At 44.6% G+C, this 22,920-nt stretch overlaps 1 protein-coding gene across 1 annotated transcript in view; it reads right to left on the bottom strand.

Moving 5' to 3' along the window:
- The window catches only part of LOC309865638 (conserved oligomeric Golgi complex subunit 2-like), a gene marked incomplete at its 3' end in the record, with an annotated part of 246,407 nt that overhangs the window by 16,605 nt on the left and 206,882 nt on the right, over positions 1-22,920 (bottom strand). The window contains exon 2 of the mRNA XM_082732194.1: positions 11,779-11,906. Within this exon, the coding sequence (XP_082588320.1) occupies positions 11,779-11,850 (72 nt within the window). The 5' untranslated portion in view covers positions 11,851-11,906. The remainder of the gene's footprint in view (positions 1-11,778; positions 11,907-22,920) is intronic.

The following is a 22,920-nucleotide window of genomic DNA, read 5'->3' as shown; positions in this document are numbered from 1 at the left end:
AACTAGTATCTCTCATGAACACAGACACAAAAATCTTCAACAAAAATTAGCAAATAAAAGCAAACACTATATTAAAAAATTATACACCAGGGTCATGTAGGATTTATTCCAGGTATGCAACATTAGAAAATGTTCAACATTAGAAAATCAATGTGATCCATCATATCAACAGAAAGAAAATCACATGATCATATCAATGAAGGGAGGAAAAAAAACATTTAACAAAATCCACACCTCTTCATTATTAACCCTCAGGAAACTAAGAATAGGAGGACTTCCTCAACTTGATAAAGAATGTTTCCAAAAATCCACAGCTAACATGATATTAATACTGAGAAAGTAGAAGACAGGGAATCAAGGCAAGGATGTCCCTCCTACTACTACTATTCAATACTATACTGGAAGGCCAAACTAATGAAATAAGGTAAGAAAAGGAAACAAAAGGTATACAACCTGGGCGCCTGGGTGGCTCAGTGGGTTAAGCCACTGCCTTCGGCTCAGGTCATGATCTCAGGGTCCTGGGATCGAGTCCCACATCGGGCTCTCTGCTCAGCAGGGAGCCTGCTTCCTCCTCTCTCTCTCTGCCTGCCTCTCTGCCTACTTGTGATCTCTCTCTGTCAAATAAATAAATAAAATCTTTAAAAAAAAAAAAAGGTATACAACCTGGGAAAGAATAGAACTTTGTTCAGAGATGACATGACTGTCTACAGAAAATACAAAGACTTCACACCCCACACCCTCCTGAAACTAGTCAAGTGATTATAGCAAGTCTGCACAATACACAGTTAAAATACAGAAGTCAATTGCTTTCCAATGATGTATCAAAGGGCCAGTATTCAAAATTTATAAAGAATTTATCAAACTCAACATCCAAAAAACAAAAAAATCCAGTCAAGAAATGGACAGAAGACATGAACAGACCAAAAAAGACATCCAAATGGCCAACAGACACATGAAAAAGGGCTCCACATCACTCAGCATCAGGGAAATACAAATCAAAACCACAATGAGACACCACCTTACATCAGTCAAAATGGCTAAAATTAACAAGTCAGGAAACAACAGATGTTGGCGAAGATGTGGAGAAAGGGGAATCCTCCTACACTGTTGGTGGGAATGCAACTCTGGAAAACAGTATGGAGGCTCATCAAAAAGTTAAAAATGTAACAACCCAACGACTTAGCAATTGCCCTATTAGATGTTTATCCAAAGTACACAAAGTGATTTGAAGGGGCAAAAGCACCCCGATGTTTATAGTCAAACTATTGAAAGAGCCCAGATGTCCATCAACAGATGAATGGATAAAGAAGATGTGGTATACATACATACACACACACACACACACACACACACACACACATTACTCAGCCATCAAAAAGAACAAAATCTTGCCATTTGCAAGGACATGGATGGAACTAGAGGAAGACAAATACCATATAGTTTCAGTCACATGTGGAACTTAAGAAACAACAGATGAATATAGGAGAAGGGAAGGAAAAATAGAAACAGACAGGGAGGCAAATCACAAGAGACTTAACTACAGGAAACAAACTGAGGGTTACTGGAGAGGGAAAAGTTGGGGTAACTGCGTGAGGGGTATTAAGGAGGGCACTTGTTGGGATGAGCTCTGGGTGTTGTATGCAACCAATGAATCATGAAATTGTAACCATGAAACTAAAAGTACACTGTATGTTAACGAGATTGAATTTTAATTAAAAAATTTAAAAAGTCAATTGCTTTCGTATATACCAGCAATGTACAAGTGGAATTTGAAGTTAAAAACACAAGACCATTTACATTAGCATACCAAAAAAATTAATACTTAGGTGCAAATCTAACAAAATATGCACAAGATCTATATGAGAAAAAGTATAAAATTCTGATGAAAGATAACAAGCAAGGTAAGATGTGAAGTGGAAAGAAAGTCCACAATCTTGGGTAAGAACACTCAATACTGTTAAGAGATCAGTTCTTCCCAAACTGATCGACAGACTCAATGCAATCCCAATCAAAATGCCAGGAAGTTATTCTGTGGATACCAACATGTTGACTCTAAAATTTGGATGGAAAACTGGAAAACCAAGAGTCCCAGAGTAGTCAACAAAATATTAAAGAGCGGGGAAAAAAAGGAAATTGAGGATTGCCACCACCCAATCTCAAGACTTACTATTAAAGCTATAGTGATTAAGACAGAAGGTGCCTGGCAAAAGAGACAGGTGCTTGGAACAGAGTGGAGAGCCCAGAACAACATCCACACACACAGGCAAAGGCAACTCAATGGCAAGGACAGTCTTCAACAAATGGAACCGAACAATGGGACATTGATAAGAAAAAACAAACAAATGAAAAGAATAAAAACAAACTTTTCACACCTTTCACAAAACCTAAACGTAAAATGCAAAACTTCTTAAAGATGACATAAGAAAAAATGTAGGGATCCTTGGATTTGGCAATGACTTTTCAGATATAAAACCAAAAGCATGATCTACGAAAGAAAAAAATTGATGAGAGGGACTTTGTTAAAATTAAACTTCTCTGTAAAAGACACTGTTAAGAGAATGAAAAGACGGGACAACTGGGTGGCTCAGTTGGTTAAGCAGCTGCCTTTGGCTCAGGTCATGATCCCAGCGTCCTGGGATCGAGACCCACATTGGGATCCTTGCTCCGCAGGGATCCTGCTTCACCCTCTGACTCTGCCTTCCACTCTGTCTGCCTGTGCTCACTCTCGCTCGCTCTTTCTCTGACAAATAAATAAATAAAATCTTTAAAAAAAAAGAGAGAGAGAGATGAAAAGACCAGTCACAGAGTAGAGAAAATATCTGCAAAACACAGCCATGGTAAAGGACTTAAAATAAGAAATATAATATAAAGATGTCTTAGTACCAACAAGAAATCAAACCTAATTTAAAAATGTGAAAAGAGCGGTGGCTGGGAACCCCAGTCAGTTAAGCATCTGCCTTTAGCTCAGGTCCTGGGACTGAAATCCACACTGGGCCCCCGGCTCAGCGAGGAGCCTGCTTTTTTCCCTCTCCTGCTGCCTGCTGCTACCTCTCCGTATGCTTGTGCTGTTAATAAATAAATAGAATCTTTAAAAACAAACAAAAAAAAAGGATCTGAAAAGATGCTCAACTTTGTATGTCATTAAGAAATTGCAAATAAAATCCAAAGCACTAGTAATACCAAATGCTAGCAAGGATGTGGGACAACCAAACTCTCATTCACTGTTTGGTCAGAATGCAAAATGGGAGGCACTGTGTGAGACAGCTTGGCAGTTTCTCACAGAACTAAACACATTCTCACTATAAGATCAGTAATTGTGCTCCTTTGTATTTACCCAAAAGAGCTTAAAACTAGTGTCCACACAAAAACCTGCACACGGATATTTACAGCAGCTTTATTCTCTGAAGTGCCAAAACTTGGAAGCAATCCAATCTCCTTCAGTAGGTGAACAGGTACACTGTGCCACACCCACACAACGGATTATTCGACAATTAAAAGATGAATTATTAAGCCACAAGACTTCGAAGAACCTTAAATGCATATTGCTAAGTGAAGGACCAGTCTCAAAGGCTAAATACTATATGATTCCAACTCTATGGCATTCTGGAAAAGGTAAAAATTAACCAACATTTTTATTTTTATTTATTGTTTAGGTCATCTCTATACCCAATGTGGTGGCTAGAACTCACAACCCTGAGATCAAGAGTCAGATGCCCTAGCAACTAAGCCAGCCAGGTGCCTCTAAAAAGGTAAAACTCTAGACAGTAAAAAGATCCCGGGCTGAAGGGTGAGCAAGGAGGGTGCAGAGAGAGGAGAAGAAACAAATAGATGAGGTACAGGGTTTTTCAAGGCAATGAAACTAGGCTGTAAGATACCAACAGTAGGTAAATAACATTATACATTTGTCAAGACCCACAGAACTATAGAAAGAGGAGTGAACCCTAATGTAAACCATGGATTTTAATTAATACTGTATCAATGCTGGTTCATCAGTTGTAACACATGTACCACAACAATGTAATACATTAATAATAGGAGATAGTGAAGTTAGAAGAAAAATATCTTCTCTTTGTACTCAGGGGCATTTCCTATCTGAACCCAGTTAAAGTACAAATCCCCCAAAAGGCCAGAAGTTGGGAGATCACAAGAGGTGTTGGAACACAGGAAAATAAATGAGCAAACCAGACAAGCTGCAGGTAATTAAGAACCATTAACCATGAGAGAAGCAGTGACTTCACTCAAAATTAAAACCAAGTAGAGTTTAAAAGTTTAGCTACTTTACTAACTAGCTGCAATCAGGGATGGCAAACAAAGACTAATTCAAAGTAACCTGGGAATTAATCATTTAAAACTTACCAATAATCTGAAATTAGTAGCTTTAATGCTATGAAAATTACATGGAATTTGGAAAGATTGAAGTTCTCTAAGCTGCCAAGAAGTAAAACACTCCTTCCCAGATACATGGACTTATAAAATCACTATATACTATCTCCACGAGAAGCAGAATCCCCCAGAACCATCACTCTGTAATGATGAGAAGTACTAAGAGGGCATATGAAATTTATGAAACATGTCCCATTTCATCGAGACAAAAAACCAAAATAGTTAAGCACTAATCTGCACACTACATAGGGGTTGAAAGACATAGAAAGTTTGTGTGAGCTCACGTATGTGTGTGTTTCCAACCATTCTTGAAAACAATGGACAACAGAGATGAATAAATGTCCCTGTATATCCCATAAATATTCCTCAAATATTTATCATGCAACTCCAGCTCTGCTCTAAGACCTGGGGACACAGTCATGAAAAGAAAAGACAAGGTCTCTGCTTTTAAGGAGCAGATATTCTAATGCAGAAATGAGAAAATAAATATGTAGACAAACATTATATTAATGAACAGTGATCAAATAGTGATTAATGAATAGTGATCACAGCTAAAAAGAAAACAGGACACAGTAAAGGTTGAATGACAAATGGGATGTATTTTAACTTGGATGAACCAGGAAATATAGAACAATGAGTTGAGATCCAAGTGACACAAAAGAGCTAGCCACCGGAAGTGTGGGAAGAGTGTTCCCGCCCAAGGTATCAGCATGTATACAAAAATGTCCTTGGAGCTCTTCCCTCCAGCCCCTGCTCTCAAATCTCTGACCCAGCTAGGTGGGGACATAATCTAGGACTTGTGTCTCCCAAAACTCATTCTAAATCTTTGTTCGGTGACTAAATTATTCAAGCTTGAAAATTAAAAACATATGCTAACAAGATCTTCCCACCATCTACAGAGAGATCATCTTAAAAGCATCATGAAATAGTAACACTAAAATTCTAAAAAACTTCTGTTCTAACATTTTAATCAATTTTATATCAAACTCCTTTCTTGAATGTATATACCCATTTGACATATTTATGAAGAGACAAAAAAAAACAACAAACCCTACATTCCGTAAATGTATTTATCCATCTAACAAATATTTGAGTACCTAATTACACTCTGTTCCAGCTGATTTCTTCTCTTTATCTCTTTTTTCCCCTCAATTTAACACCAATCATAATCTATGTAGGCTTTTAGTTCGCTTTTCAAAATTAATTTCTTGAGCTATTTAAAAGGATTATCCAGTGCTAGAGTTCTCAACACTGGTCACACATTAGAATCACTTAAGGAACTTTTTTTTTTAAGATTTTATTTATTTATTTGACATAGAGAGAGAGGTCACAAGTAGGCAGAGAGGGAGGGAATCATGCTCCATGCTGAGCAGAGTGTCCCATGCAGGGCTCGACCCCAGGACCCTGAGACCATGACCTGAGCTGAAGGCAGAAGCTTAAACCTCTGAGCCACTAAGGCACCCCCTCACCTGAGGAACTTAAAAACAAAAAGCCCAAAGGGCACCTGGCTTGTTCAGTCACTGGAGCGTGCAGGTCTTGATCTCAGGGTTGTGAGTTCAAGTCCCATGTTGGGTATAGAGATTACTTAAAAAGAAAGAAAGAAAGAAAGAAAGAGCCCAAGCCCCAGTTTGTGATTAATTTGTTTAAATGTTTCAAGAAATGTGATGCTAAATGTTGTAAGACTAGTTAAATAACAAAAAGATATATTTACATAATACTTCTTGCTCTCAAATTTTGAACAAAGAACTTACTAATAATCAATAACTTAGTAGGCCAACATTTTATTTAAATAAGTTTTATGGTACTACAAAGAGTGAATTAGAAAATCAAAAGCAAGGAGAAATGGGCATGATGTGAACATGGGGAAGCAAGAGAAAGCAAGAAACTATGTGACCAGGAAGCGAATGCTTAGCTCTGAGATCCTTCTCTGAGAGAAGGACAGATTAAAACCTAACAAGAAAGAAAAGAAGGATCCCATGCACTCAAGGAAAGAGAAGTCCCCCAACATCCCTCCTGCTTTTTCCAATATAAACACACAGCTGGGCCGACTTACCACATCCTGGTTGGTACCGACTTTATCAACTTTTCTATTTAAGCCAAACTTGACCGGTCAATGATGGATGGGCTGTGTGCCAAGTTTACCAGTTGTACAACTGACTGTGTAATGGCTGAAACTGAGAAACCGGGGTGAAAGTATCAAGAGGCTCTAAGGATTGCGAAAGAGCCAAGATTCAAATGATTACCACGTACACACAAGACAAACTATGCAGATGACTGCTCAGTATGGAAGTACTTCAGAGTGTTACACTGTGGCATCAGCTGACCCAGACCCAGAAGATTGCTGGAGTTCCCATCATGGACATCTCTAACCATATAGACGACACTGAGCAAATGCCAGATGATGATGGAGCCACTCACTCCTATGTCTTAAAAGAGTTCCTCAGCTCTCCTTTACCAACTTTTCCTGTTGCCAGTTCATACAAGCAATTCTCCTTACCCAGTTCCTCTGTTCTGAGCTATGGCTAAAGACACTCACTTTTTTATGTTTTGAAACTGATTATCTTGTACCATTTTACTTTTTGTTGCATCTTTTTATAAATCAGATGACCGCTCACAAGACAAAAAAAAAAAAAAAAAAGGAATGGAAAGGAAAGATCAAAAGGGAGGACAACAACAACAACAAAACAGTTCTTTTTTGCCGGGAACCCTTCTTACAAGTGCCAATCAGATAAACTTTATCTGATGTTACATCGTCACAACTCCTCTATCATCAGGGAAAGTAGTTCACATAAGAAAATTTCTCTATAAAATGAGTTCCAGGCTTACATCCCATATTTGGCTAATTAGAATTTCATTATGATGTCTGTCTCACACTGATGCGGAAGAGAATGGAATCTTGTCATCAAGACGTGACATCGAACTAAGAACCCACAGGGTAAGCACTCAGATCCTGTGATATGAAGTCGGCTCCTGGGGATGGGCGACCCTGGGCAACAGTGGCTGACCTGTGGGCCTGCGGCTATCTGCCGTCTGTCACTCTTCCCTCTTCCTCCTCTGTCAGCTGCTATCTCCAGCTGCTGTCAACAAAGTCCACCTCAAACAGCCATCACTTCCCTCTGGTCCCATTTACCATAGCTAAGCTCCAGGCCAGGCATCCAGATCACCAGCCCTGTGGGAACTTCTTCTAAGGTAAGAGGTGGCCCTATTGGTGAAATGCAGGTGCCAAGGCATGCGGACATTGTGCCATCTTCTGCGCTATTCTTAATGTTCTGATCGTCCCACTTCCCTCAGTTCCCACCTGTGGCCTCTGGAAAGGAACATATTACAGTAGGATTTCCAAGGACTGATGCGTGGGGGTCAGGAGATCTGGCCTGTGATTGGCCCCAACTAGCTGTGTGGCTTTAAAGGAAGTCATCACCCCTCAGGCCTCAGTTTCCTTATCTGCAAGCCAGGATGGACTAGAGTCTTTTCAGAGGAGCCGGCAAAGATCACATAGATAAGCACCACCTCATTATACTAACAAGCAAACAGAAGGCCGGAGGCGAGTGATTTGCCCCAAGACAGACATAAGCAGGCAGAGAGCAGAGCCGAGGATGGGACCCACATCTGCAGGTCACAGCTAATCAGCCAGCACAGTACAAACAGATCTGAGCAGCTGCTCATTCTTCCCCTTTTCCGTTTTGTCCATCAGAATGCATGCTCCCTGCAAACAAGGACACACAGGACCTGCTTCCTGCCTCAAAATTCCCAGTTCACCCAATTAGAACAGGGAGGAGCCTCAAGGACTTACCCCCCGACCCCCACACACGGTTCTTTTACCTATGGAACATGAGGGTACATACATTCACCGTCCAGAGGGCTCCTGCCTTCACTTCTCATGGAAAAGGTCATCATGTGCCTACCCGGGGTGCCAACGAAGCCACAGGTTCCAGAGAGGAACTGACACAGAGAAGTTCAAAGGAGGCAGATGGCTCATTGCAGAAACAAACTGTCTACCAAGGAAAACTACCCCATGGGGGACTGATTCTCTTTGAAATACGTTCGAGTGCGTGGGAAAATGGTTTTTCAAGAGCTGGTGGACTGACCAGTCACCTGGTACATACAAGATCACATCCACATTCTGACAAGAGTGGCTCGCCTGCAGTGTAGACCAGGGGCCAGAAAGACAAGGAAGGCACATGGAGACTGGGTGAGAAGCTTCTACGGTGTGATGGCAAGGGCGCACTGCAAAGGTACGAGAAGAGATGGAAAGAAGTATATGGACTCAAGAGGTTTAGTAAGCGAAATCCACAGGACTTGGTTTAACAGACTAGATTTTGGAAAGGTGACAGAGTAGGAGTTGACTTCTGGTTTCCCGACTCCAGGCTAAACGGATGAAGTGTTTACCGAGAGAGGCAATAGAATAAGAAAGGTGGTTTTCCGTGGAGGAGGTGCTTATGAATTCCGTCTTGAACCTGATGAGTCTGAGGGGCCACAGACACATCCGAGAAGAAAGATCAGCAAGTCCGATACACAGAACTGGTGCTCAGGAAGCGTGTGGACCAGAGACAGGAATCTACCTTACCTGCTGATAGGTGGTCATGAAGCTGCACAAAAGGTCATCTAGGGAAAGAAAGGAACACGGGGCTGAGCAAATAATCAGCATTCAGTGGCTACCAGGAGCATGACTTTGCACAGGAGACACATCAGAGAGCTAGAAGAAAGACAGGAAGCAATGCAGAGCATTTGGTCTACTGCGATGTCGAGTAAGGAGACAGAGAAAGGTCAGGTGCGCTGACTTAGAAACAGTTTTGGTAAGAACTCTTTAGTGGAACGACAGGGCCTGAAGGGTGGAAGGTGGGAAAGTCAAGTCAACCCCTGAGCACTGGCTGTGATGCACGACAGTGACAGGCCAATACCTAGAGGTGGGGCAGTCAAGTGGGAGAGGATCAAACAGGAGCGCGTGATGGGAAGGAGTGCAGGGGAGAGGATCCTTGCAGGCTCCTGGAAGGGCGGGAGGGCATGGAATCCGAGCCGGAGTGGAGACTGAACCCGAGGAGGAAGGAGAGCCCCTCCCCGTACCAGGCGAGGAGGAGAAGGGGTCAAATACAAGAATGGGATCATGGTCAGCAGGATGGAAGAGGTCCCGTGGGATGGCTGCTAATTTTTCTGTACGACTGGAGATGAAAGAGGAAGGCTACTTGTGATGTCAATAGCACACCCATGTAAATGGTCTAATTTATCTGTTATGCCACTTTCTCCCCCTACTACCAATACCTTATGTCCTGCTCATCTATTAGTTGGCTGTCAACCCAAAGGATTTTCGGATTTCTAAGCCGACAAAGTATGATGTTGCCAGTGCCTCTGCCCCAGGTGACCCTTCCCCATCTGCCATTCCTGCACTTTGATCACCTACCTCTTTTGCATACCTTTCCCCTTCTATTTCTTATTAGATCTCATAAACATGACTTTTTAAGTAGTCTCCTGCCACCAGTCAGCTCGAACTCAACAGATATGACCATGCAACTTCCTTCTGTAAACCTGACTGCAGCTCTACCATGAAGACTGCATCAACGTGGACCCCTCAATGTATGCAGTGTCCAAGGTGCAACCCGCAGCCCCACCCCATCTCCCTTTCTACCATCACAGTCTCATTCCAAAATGTGCCAAACAAGACACCTATGTAGAAATACAACCCCGACAGCAAGCTCTCCGCTCATTTCTGCCTCGGAACTGTAACTTAACAAAACATCTCTCTGATGGAAACAGAAATTGCAAATAACCTTTATCTCCAGCTCCCACATAGAAGATCAATACCACTTTACACAGAACAGCTGTTCCATGTATTTTCCTTCTATGTATGAAGGGGTCATGTTCATTAACACTACAAATTGTACATTATATTCAGAAATTTCAGAGCTTTGAAAGAATATGGAATTGCTGGCATTCTAGCCACTTTCCCAGTTTGCTCTCTTCCTACCTCTAAGTCCTACTTTAGAACTGCTATTTTGAGATTTCTATTTTCCGAAGCTGCTTTGACCAAAGGCATTCTGTCAGCTCAGAGTGAGAAAGATGGCAGGGCTAGGAAGTGTTAGAAAATGCTAGTGTTAGGCCCAAAGAAAGCCTGACGAAGTCCAAAGACAGACAAGCTAAAGAGACTTCCGTGCTTTGAGATTCTTTAAGTCTATGTGTGTGCCTTTTCTTCTTCCAATGACCTCTCTCCTCATCACGTGTCCTTCATTAACAAAAGGTTTCTGGATCAGAGAATTCACTCTGTGCTCTCCTTCAGACACTCCATTCACTTTACACCTTTTATTACAGTGGCTTAACATCACCATACAAGAACAAGAGTACAATATACCTTCGTCTAGACATCCCTACATATTAAAAATGATATGGCCACACCACAGAGGATCCAGACATAAGGACTTTTAAAGCCAGAGTTTGGGAGATGTGATCTGAATGCAAGTATCAAAAAGGAACTAGCTGGTTAACCCAAAAAAGAAAAAAACATATTATGACTTGAAGCCATAAAAAAGTAAGAAATTCAAACTCTTCAGAATTTTAGGTACCTACAGAGCCAAAACTTTTTAACACTGAAACCAGCTACTAAATCCCAATCCTTAGAAATTAAACATATACGTTTTGATAGTTTAAGTACAGACCCAGAGGGATACAGAAAACAGATAAAGCTCCTCCTGGCTCTGATTCAAACCTTGGGACATTTTCAAGGCTATGTCTGATGAACCTTTCCTGTCAGTAAAGTCTTTTCAGTTTAAATTTCTATTCTGTAAGTTTATGTCCTACAGTTATCTGCTGCCAGCTTCAGGCTGACTTCACCAAGAGAAGTAGGGAAACATTAGAAAAGGAGCTTGGTATGCTTTGTAGTACCGGACCAGAACCAGTAAGGACAGTACAGTCTTTCAGATTTCTCATTCTGAGCTTAAGACGAAAGTCACGCATAAACGTTAGCTTAAGTGCCTTTTTGACCCGATTCCTGGTAAGTACGTGTGTTCAGAGATGTGTTCAACGCACAGTCGCTGAGCTTCTAGGCACAAGGCACTGGGAGGCTTCTGTCAGGCTGGGGGAGCGGCGGTCTGACTGTGCCGCACGGTACCAGAGGCGGGTCCTACGGGTCCGGGGCTTTTATGTTTAGCTCAAAACCACTTGCCCTGAACTTTCAGGCCTTTTCCTTCAATGTGCACGATTTCACAGGAGTGCTTTCTCCAGGTTGCACCTAGCCCACCCGAGGCCAAGAGACTCACTGCGAAGTGCAGTGAGGTCCCTGCCGAGGACCCGTCCGGGGCGGGGACGGCCCAGGAAGCCCACAGAAGAAGCCCGAGGAGAGGCCCCGGAGGGCCAAGGAGGGCAGGCCACCCACGTCCCAGCTCCGGGGAGCAGAGCCCAGGCGCCCACCTTCATGAACACGTCCTTGTCGAAGCAGAGCCTGTCCAGCCCCTTGGGCAGGTTCATCCTACTTCTCTCCATCCCGCTGGCCGCCGCCTCTCAGCACCGACACTCGAGCGAGGAGGAAAGGTAGGAGGCTGCACTCCCCGACACTACCGGTGAAGCCACGGCGTTTCCACCGAACAGAAGGCACTGCTTCCTCCAACATGGCAGCGTCTGCGCCCCGGCCAATGAAAGAGGACTCCGCAGGCCCGCCTCCGCCTGCCTCCGCCAAGAGTGGGGTGCGGACCGCTAACGCCGAGCCAGCAGGTGATGCGGCCCCCATGCGGTGGCGGGCGACACTACAACCTCGAGTAAGTTTCTGCGGAGCAGCCCCGCCGCTGGTGATGCGGGGTGAGCGGGAGAAAGGAGGGCGGGTAGGGTCAGGGGCGCTCCCTCCCCACCTCGCCGTTTCCCTCAGAAAATCGGCCTGCGAGCCTCTTCCAGGACCTTCTCCCGAGATTGTCCCGCGGGAAGCATAGCTGTGGCGGGATGCTGGCCCTTTACTTCTGCGGCCGGTTGTCCAGAGTGGGGGGCGCGTCCCGGTGTCAGGCCTCCGGTCCCCTTGCGCCGCCGCTGCAGCCGCCTGGGCGCGGAGACCTCTGTGGGAACCCGGCTTCCGCCCTTAGCCCCGCACCCACCCGCGAGCGTGGCTTCTCCCCTGCCGAGCTTGGCTCCAGCGATCAGTAGGGAGGAAGGCGGTCAGCTGGCAGCCTCGGGTCCTCTGGGCAGCTCCCACCTCCACTTCGGCTCAGCTGCTGGGAGGCCACAAGTTTGGGTTCTCAGAGCTCTTAAAGAATCACCTCGCTACTGGCCGACAAAACGCAGCCGACAAGTAGATGTGGGAGCATGTTTATGTCCAGTCCGCTCTAGAATGGGCGGAATCGTCTGTTTGGCTAGCATTGGTTCAATCGCCACACCTGCCCCCCCTCCTCCTGCCGTCCACCCCACATTTATTTTGAGATTTTTCTTTCCTCTTCCCTTGCTCTTTCTCCCACTGTCCTCCCCGTTAGTGGGAATGTCATGGTCAAATGATGATTCATTTCTCTTTTTTTTTCTCCGTGAGACTCTGACAGCTCAAACCACAGATCTCACGCGTGCCCTTCAGGCTGCAGCTTTGCTGTAATAGCCCAGGCCTGGGCTGCCCCTCCCAATGCTGTGATCTCCCAGAGATAGCACAAGCAGTCCTTAGAAAGGGATGGGACACAGCAAGACAACGGCTTACAGTGAGTCTTGCATTCGAGTCACTCCAAACGGGAAACTGGTCACTTTTTTTAAAACGTGAGTACAGGGATGCCTGGGTGGCTCAGTTGGTTAAGCAGCTGCCTTCGGCTCAGGTCATGATCCCAGCGTCCTCGGATGGAGTCCCACAAGGGCTCCTTGCTTGGCAGGGAGCCTGCTTCTCCCTCTGCCTCTGCCTGCCATTCTATCTGCCTGTGCTCGCTCTCCCCCTCCTCTGATAAATAAATAAAAAAAAATCTTTAAAACCTGAGTACAGAATCTGAAACAATACATTCCCTAGCAGTGGGCCTGGCAAGGCCTTGTTGAGGAAAACGTTCCCAGTCAATATCCAGAGACTATGACAGGTAGGATGAGAGCTGGAATCTTATTTGGAGAATCAGAATAAATTGCCAGGGGAACAACTATGAAATTGCATTCTATGCCCTGTTGTGGTCATTTGGATATAGGGAATGAAAGCCCCATTATTTGGTCTTTGTTTGTTTACTCTTATTATGAGCATTCTCAAGCATACACCAAAATGTGTAGAGCAGAAGGATCCCGCCCCTTCCGAGTACTTATCACTCTGCTTCCCAAACTGTTTCATAGGCCCTCCTTCTACTGCCCCCGAAGTGCCTGTATTTTTGTTTTTGGGGATGGGGGAGGTCTGGAATATATTTTAAAGTAAATCCCAAACATCACATCATTCCCTGCTCCCCAAATACCTTGGTTTACACATCAAAGAAGGAGGAGGAAGAGGTGGAGGAGGGGAAGACTGAGAAGGAGGAGGGATGAAGAAGAGAGATTTCCGCACAGGCCCACTATGCCAGAATCAATAGGTGTAATAAGCTATTCCGATTGGCTCTGAGAGGCATGACTTTTAGCCCAGGGCCACAGTACTAATAAGCGACAAGGGCAAATTCAGGCAGCGCAAACAGCAAGGCCCACACTCATCACCAAGGCACCGAGAAGGGGGGCAAGGGTGCCAGACCGATGGAATAAAGTTGTCTGGGAACCCCACCTGCCCTAGAAGTCCAGATGAGCGAGTAGTTGAACTGTTTTTTACCTTCATTGTCATTCCTTTCTGAAATTATTGCCGGCCTTTGGTAAAGACATGAACCTGAGCTTGTGCAGCCTGGGGTACTGATCTTGGGGTTGCTGAAGAGAGTAGGTGCCAACAAAGAATGAAAATCCCTGCTGCCTGTTCTCCTTCCGAGAGTAAGGAGGGAACAGTCAAGAGCCCATACAGTGCACTGCCACTTGGAGCCCTGGCTGTGGCAGTGGCGTGGCCCACCAAAGCCAGGAGCAACAGGCAAGACCCCAGACCCCAAATGCTAATGGAACACCCTGGGGAGGATGAAGGAAAGGCAGAGAGTCAGCGGAAACCTTCCCAAAGTACATTTCCCTCAGTTTCGTCTGGGAGCTGCCATTCAGCTGGTACACACCCCTTCAGCCACACAAAGTTTGGTGACTAGCCTCTGGCCAGAACCTGCTGTGTGTCTCCCTACCCTAAACCCTTCCCAAGATCCCTACCATGGCCTCGTGATCCAGGCACTGGGCGTGTAACACTTGACTCTGCAGGGGTCCCCGGGCCAGCTTTTGGTTGGTTAGTTGTCCGCGCTGTTAAAGATTTGACTACTGTTACATGTTTGACTCTCGTCTTTGGTGATGGTACCTATTTCATAGGAAATAGAAGCTGGAATCCAGGAAACAGGCTGGAAGATTAAATTAAAAAGTGGATACAAAGCTTCTAATCAGAGCCAGACACAATCGGCGATCAACTATATCCCAGTCTCTCCCCTCTTCTCTGATACGTACTTTCCTTAATGAGGAATGAGACTTTAAGTTGACTTTTTTTTATCTTCAAGTCTCTCTCTCTCTCGATTCCCTAACTTCCCTCTCTTGCCTTCATTTCATCCTAGAACTTGTGCCCACGACTTCTTTTCTAAGTAAATATTAACCCCCTTTGACTCTGAATCTCTGGAAGATTCTCAGTTCCCTATTTTTGCTGGCACTGTGACAGGTCCTCATTTCTCCTTCCCACTCCTCTCTATTTATAGTTTTCACATTTTTTTGGCAGGTTGGCTACAGAACACTCAAAAATTGCAAAGAGAAATATTGTGTTCTGGAAATTCGTCCGAGCATTTTTTTCCAATATCGTCCTTATGCTCTTCTGATCCTCTCTTGAACTGTTGGACTAAAGCAGCTGACGCTTCCACCAGCAACCAGAGTCATCCTGTCCACTACTGTGGAAACAGAGGGTTTCCATTTGGAACTGCAGACTGAGCCTAAAGTCTGATGGCCCTTTGGTGCCAGGATAGCAGGTATGGGACGGGTGGGACATGGAGGACAAGCATCATGGTAGAGGTCTCCATTCGACCAGGAAAGCTCACAATGAGCCAACAGGTCCATTTCAACATCTTCTGTATTTTCCTTATAACCTGTTTCATTCCAGAGTGGATTTGAGATCATTTAATTTGATTCTTAAATATTTCCCATTCCAACCGGAAACAGACTCATTCTAGGGGCTCCCAAATTCTGCCTCATCTTCCTAATCAGTTAGTACCCCAAATTGGGTATGATAGTGCCAGAACATTCTTCCATGTGTATTTTATAACAGACTAGTATTTTATTAGTTTTTTTTCAAACTAATAAGAATAAGGGTAACTTTTTTTTTTTAAAGCATAGGCAAAATCACGAAAGACATTGAAATGAACCTAAAAGATTATAGTGTCTTCCAAGGGAAAACACGTGTTGTCTCATGTAACCTTCTGGGATGACCAATTCTATGGGATATTCTGTGCCTTTCTTGTCTTTGAGCTATTTTGCAACTCTATAGATTGTACATAATTGATGTGGATGCAGATGATCTTGTCTAGCTATATGTAAATGAATTTTGTCCACTGGAAGTACAGTTGACCCCTTTTCCTTTGGTAGAAGGCAGTTTTGCATCCATTTGCATTCTATTTGCATATCTATTTGCATCTATCAAAGCAAATTCGTTTAAGTATTACTGATTGTATATGTGTCTGCCTGGAGATTTTTGCTTGAAATGGTGGTAACATCTTAGTGGTTCCTGAGCTAATGAATGAATTAAACAAAATCCCTTCAGGCATTCATCTCATATTTGTAAAATGGTCCTTATTTAATCTTTTCGAGAAAATGATACACTAGCAAACCATGACAAGATTCTAGTAAATGAGAAGTACAATGAAATCAAATCGAAATGAATTTTAGAATTACCTTTAATGTGGCCCATGCTATGCCAGAGGCAGAGAATGAATGAGTCTCAAAGCCATGGCTTCTGGCCTCCAGAAGTTACAATAATATGTGTCAACATTGGCATGCCTGAGAAATGCATGTGACTTTCCCATCAGGGTTTCCCCGGGGGTTCAGTTAACCTTTCTCTTCCAAGCTACCCTCTCTTGTAGTGATATCAACTGTGCCCTTGGTTTCAGCTCCCATTCCCTAGCTAACATCTCTCCCACTGATACATGACCATCTGTTTCTTTCCTACCCACCAGGCCCGTGTAACTGACTACCTACTCATGCTATTTCACTGATATCCCACCTGTGCCTCAAAACCCAGCATGTTCAAAACTTGATTCATCGTCATTTCTGAAAGAACAGCTTATCCTCTTTTGTTTTGTTTCTTTAGAAATGATTCTACCAATGCCAGCGGCATGCACCAGAAACCAGGAAGGAATCATATAGCTGAGCCAACCTGCTGTACTTTAAAACACTTGACCACAATTCTCCAGTGGATACTCAACTCTGGCTTCAAACTCCCTTGTCTCTTTGGTGAGTTTGCTTTCCCTCTAATGGATGACCGTTTCACACCTTCAAGACTTGCCTCAACAATCCCTACCCCTACCTCTTCTGAACTATGTCACCTCACTCCCAGCTCCTGTCCTAAGGATGAGGGAGCAGAAGACAAGCTGAGGACAAAGCAGAAGCTGGCGCCCTACACCCTCTCCCCATGCCATATGTGTAACATTCCTCATGCACTCCCGGCTGCCCTAAAGGAAAAACGATTCTTAACTGATAGAGATCCCAGTCTTGCAGGACAGGAGTTTCCCTCCATCTACAAATGTCCTAGCAACTTACAAGGAAGGAAGACGCTTTCTCATCAATAGCCTGACATCCAGACACCCATACCTCAGTTTCCGGAAGCCCTAACATCACCCTCCCCTCCATAAAATTGAGGGAGGCTAAGGGGGAGAGAAGTGTAATAAAACTGAATTTCTTCTAAGCCCAAAGCCCACTGACAAGGATGTGTGATAAGAGGAATGTAACATATCTCCAGGAAACTCCCAGCTGTCTTCATGCTTTCCCTCATTAGAGGCAAAAACAGCCTTGACTTGACAATAACCAGGTCTCCCTTATCCTGAAATTCTTCTTTAGCATATGACAGTCCTTCTGGACACCCCCTTTGTACTCACCTTCCTCAGCTCCCAGTCAACCATGCCTCTGTCTGAGCAGCTCTTTCTGACCCTGGGTCCTGTCCCTGTGTTTTAATAAAACCACCATTTGCACCGAAGACGTCTCAAGAATCCTTTCTTGGTCATCGGCTCTGGACCTCACCCCACCAAACCTCACCTGTGTTCCAAAACTTCATCACTAGTGTCACACTTCAAGAAAATAAAAGCCCCTTGTGCAGGAATTCTCTTATCTTACCACCACCCAATCAAATCTATACCTACATTTGTATCCATTTTTAATTTGTTTTTAGACATTTACTCAACAAATATTTAGTCGGTACCTACTGTGTGCTACACACTGTCCTGAGTGTTTGTAAATCTGTGGCGAACGACACAGAAAAGTCCCTGGCATCATGGAATTTACATGGTAATTGGAGAAATGTACAAGAAACACAGAAAGAGTTGAAGACAGAGCAGGTTTATTGAGAAGAGCAGACATCCCCAGCTGGGGTTTGTTCTTCCTTGTGCCTGGGATTTGTTCCCTCCAACCCTCTCCAGGACTCCACTCCCAGGGTCAATATCAAGTTCTTGTCCCAATGGATCCTTCCAGTCAGAAGACAAATGACCTTTTTCTTAAAAACAAAAGGAAAAAGCCCAAAACAAAGACTTCCTTTAACCTTCTACCTTCCTATAACAACCTCCATATTTCTCTCCCCACCTCATTCCCAGCATAGCTTGTAAAATATTTGTCTACACCTGTGGGTGTAAGGTACCGTGTCCCCAAGGTAGCTGAAAAATCTCTATAAAGAATCCTTATGTGCAGATCATTTTAAGGGAGTCCATTTCCAGATCCAAACTCCATGTGTGCTCTGTAGGATAGGTGATATGCCCATTCTTGGGTCTGATATCAGGATACTCCTCTACTTCCTGGAAGATCAAGACACTTCTCTCAGATCTTATTAGAGTGTAGGACTTGGGCTGATACCAAAGTTGAAATACCAGTTTTGTTTCAAATAATGCCCTTCTGTGGGCAGTCCTGGGGCTCCACCTTTAGAGCTTCCTCTCCTTATTAAGGGTAAAGGTTAACATCAGAAAGGGGATTAGGGCAGATGTTGGAAGTGCTCTGACATCAGAATAACAATCAGTTTTGGTTAGTGACACTCATTCCTTCATATTTAAATTAAACTACATATTTTTAGGGACATAATAGGGAAAAGCACAAGTAAGGATTTTAATGGTTTCATTCCATTCCAGTGTGGTTTGGGAAATAAAATAACAGAAAATGAGACTGTTCTGCTTTTAAAAAAAAATACAACTTGTAGCAGGCAAATGTTATTCCAATGAAGTCGATCCTTTCCTATCTCATTTTCTTTTTAAAGATTTATTTATTTATTTGGGAGACACACACACACACACACAGAGAACACAAGTAGGGAGAGCAGGGGAGGGAGAAGCAGGCTTCCTGCTGATCAGGAATGTGGGCCTTCATCCCAGGCCCCTGGGATCATGACCTGAGCCAAAGGCAGCTGCTTAGTGACTGAGCCACCTAGGTGCCCTCTATCTCATTTTTTAAATGTTTAATATTTTCAACACCTAGTTAATAAAATATACATATATTGTGATGAAAAGTTTATGATTAAAAAGTTTCAGATGTCAACTTAAAAATGTGCAAGGTGTGTGAATTCTCATAGGTGGTCCATGCACCGAACACGCCTATCACTAGCAAACGTGGATGTACTCGGTGTCTCTAGGTTCCCGCTTCCTTAGTGCCCTCTTAATCACATGGTTTCTCTTCCTACCTTCCTGGACCTGTATTCTCAATTTGCTTCTCTATTTCATCTCTGCCCCTTTGAAGAGCTTGATTCTGGGTCTTCTGTAGCTATGCGTTCGCTCTCTCTCTCTCTCTCTCCCTCCATCAGGCTTTCGCAACCTAGCAATATTGATACCTGGTGGGTGATTCTCTGCTGTGGGGCTGTCCTGTGCCATGCAGGACAGTTAGCAGCATCTCTGGTCTCTAGCCACTAGATGCCAGCAGCACCCCCCCCCCAAGTGGTGAGCATCAAAAATGTCGCCAGATATTGTTCAATCGGCCCTGGGAGCAAAACTCCTTGCCTTCCAGCCCCAGTTTTAAAACCACTGCTTTGGCCGATTCCATTCAGCATCATTGATTTAAGTTCTTTGTAGAAGCTGAAGGCTCTGAAGTTAACGTCTTTAATCCTAACCCGCCCTTGGAGCTGAGATTCACATGCAGCATATTTCTCCATGAATATGTAACAGGAGTCTTATTTTCACCATGATTTCTATCCTGCTCCCTCCTCAACCTGCTCCTGTCCCAGTCTCCCCATCTTAGTAAACAGCATCCCCACCTCCTACTGGCTAAAGCCTCAGCCCCTGGGATAAATTCCCCCTTTCCCTTTTCTCGTATCTAATCCATCAGCAAAACCAACTGATTTGACCTCCAAAACAGAAGTCAGACTTGCTCACTGCTCTTTATATCCACTGCTCCCATTTGAATCCAAACCCTGAATTTTTTTTGCACTTCAGACACTGTTAACAGCCACGACTACACCTACACAGATATTTTACAAGATCGCTAATCACCGCCAAGTTGCCAAATCCAATGATTAACTTTCAGATCCAAATGACTCAACCTGTCAGTCCTATAGACATAGAACTCCCTCCACTTCTCTGGAAATATTCTATCTTTTTCATCGTGATGTTGGCTCTCCCTTCCTCTTCCACACTGGTCAGTGATGATGGCTCCTTTCCTGGCTGGGTTTTGTTGAGCTTCCTGACCTTTAGACATCAGTCCTGTGCTCTGGGACTCGGACCTTCTGCTTGAGTTTTCTGTTGTGTTAAAAAAAAAAATTCAGCTGAGTAGATTTTAAAGAACCTATTGGCTTTATTCAATGATTCACGAAATGGGCAGCATCCTGCTTGCAGACTGAAAGGAGCTCGGAGGAGCAGTACAAAATGAAAGACTTTTATAGGCAGAAGAGAGGAGGAGCAAGGAAGTCACGTCAGGCAAACAAGGCAGGTTGGTTATGGCCAGTTGACTTGGCTTATGGGGATGGCAGGGGTCCGAGGGAGTGGGGATCAGGTGGTGTCCGCTTGCCTGGGCTCAGATTCAATTTCTGGGACAGCTGAAATCATAATTAAGTCTGGTTTCGGGGACATGGGGCTTAGCATATGCAACTCCATTTTGGGCCTCTTGTTTTGTTTTTAGTAGTTACTTCATAACAAATAATAACAAGTTTAGTAACTTTAAACAGCTCAGTTTACTATCCTACCATCTCTAGCTGTCAGGAGGCCAGACACAGCTTAACCAGGGTCCTCGGCTCTGGGTCTCACTCAAAGGAGGAGAGAAGGCCCCCACCAAGCTGTGTTCTCACCTGCAGGTTCCACTAGGGAAGGCTCTGCTTCCAAACTCACTCGGGTTGTTGGAAGAACTCATTTCCTTGTAGCTGTGTGATTTGGGGGGCAGCCCATGCTGGGGCGGGCCAGGGAGATTCTCCAGGCTGTTCACTGGAAACCATCCTCAGCCCCCAGAGTCTGCTTGCGGTTTCCTGCCATATAACTCTCTCCACAGGTGATTCTGAACTTGGCTCTTTGCTTCTTCAAGTCCAGGACAGCCTCTCACTCCAATCCATAAAACAGTCTGATTTAATATAATGAGATCATAATAGTGACATCTTCTTACCTTGCCAAATTCTACTGGTTAAAAGCAAGTCCTAAGTCCCATACACACTCCCATCCATACTCACAGGACAAATACCAGGGGACAGATATCATGAAGCTGCCTTATCATGTTGCCAAACACACCTCTGTCCATACTCACTGCGTAGGTAAGCCCACTTCTTCTCAGAGCTTGAACCCTATGTCCTAACGGTGCTCATATTTGTGCCTCCAGCCTGGACCTCACCCATGAATGCCAGACTCGTGTGTTCAGCTGCTGGTTGGGCATCCCCATGTGGATTCAGCCACCATCTCCAGAACCAAACACCTGTTGCCCATCAAACTTGCTTCTCCCGTCGTCTTTCCCATCTTAGCAAGTGGTAACGTCACTGTTCCAGGGCCTCGGGCCCCCAAAATTGTAAAATCATCCCAACTCTTGTCTTTTCCGCACACTCCACACTTAATATGTTTACAAATCCTGCATGTTTTGTCTTCAATATACACCCAGAATCTCCCCCCTTCTCCCCACCCCTGCATCTACTGCTCTGGTCTGGGCCAATACCCCTTCTCACCCAAATCAGTGGTCCTCAACCAGGAGAGTTTTGTGTACCTGCTCCCCCCCAGGGGATTTTGACAGGGTCTGGACACACTTTTCGTGGTCACAACTTGAGAGTGGGAAAGGGCGCTCCTGCGATCTAGTGGTCAGTGCACAGGACAGCTCCCCATAACAAAACTTAATGTGGCCCCAAATGTCAGCAGTATAGAAATCTCAGTCTACATTAATGCAAGTAGCATCCCCACCCCACAACCCCACAAGTCCGTTCTGCACACAGCAGCCTGAGTGATTCTTTTCTTTTCTCTTTAAGATTTTATTTATTGATTTGACAGAGTGAGAGATCCATGTAGGCAGAGAGGCAGGCAGTGGGAAAGGGAGAATAAGGCTCCCTGATGAGCAAAGAGCCCAATGCGGGGCTCGATGCCAGGACCCCGAGACAATGACCTGAGCTGAAGGCAGAGGCTTAACCCACTGAGCCACCCAGGCGCCCCAATCCTTTTCTAATCTAAATCAAGTCAAGCCTCTTCAAAACCATCCAAGCTCTTCTCATCTGGCACAAAGTTAAAGGCAAATCTTTACAATGGCCTTGAATACTTTATGTGATCTGACCCCACTACCTTCCTTACCTACCTCCTACTGAAAGGCCCCTCTCCCCTTGCTAAAGGCTTGTTTAAGTAACCTGATGTCCCCACAGCACCCCCTCTCCCCTTGCTGAAGGCTTGATTGTCCCCATAGCCGGATGGCAACACATACCAGGATGTCTATTGTCTGTGATCACCCGGTCTGTCAAAAGAAAAGACAAATGAGGAATAGAGTGTACCTGGGACTTTCCAGAGTGCTGAGGCAAGGCCCGCCAGAACAAACAGCTGTGTCCTTGCCTTAAACCCAACGCCTGACTAATTAACCAATCAGATCCCTGTAACCATGCATCTGCTTCTGTAAGCTTGCTTCCCGCCACCCCAACCCTGCCCTATATAATCTGCTCCCCAACTTAGCCCGGCACGCTCAGCCCACAAAGGCTGATGCATCCGCAGGCGCCTGTGTAACCAATAAACCTCTTGCAATTTGCATCCAGTGGAGGCATGCTGTTTGATTCTTGGGTGCGGCTCCAGGGTCTTTCACTACCACTTGCCGTCTTGCTCATTTTTTGCCCAGCATTATTGGTCGCCGTGTCATTCTTTAAGCACACCAGATGTGCTCCCACCTTGGGCTTACTGTTTGCTTTGTATGGGATGCTCTTCT

The sequence above is a fragment of the Mustela nivalis genome, assembly GCF_964662115.1.
Source record: "Mustela nivalis genome assembly, chromosome: 5".
Taxonomy (NCBI): Eukaryota; Metazoa; Chordata; class Mammalia; order Carnivora; family Mustelidae; genus Mustela; species Mustela nivalis.
This window is presented reverse-complemented; position numbering and strand designations above follow the sequence as displayed.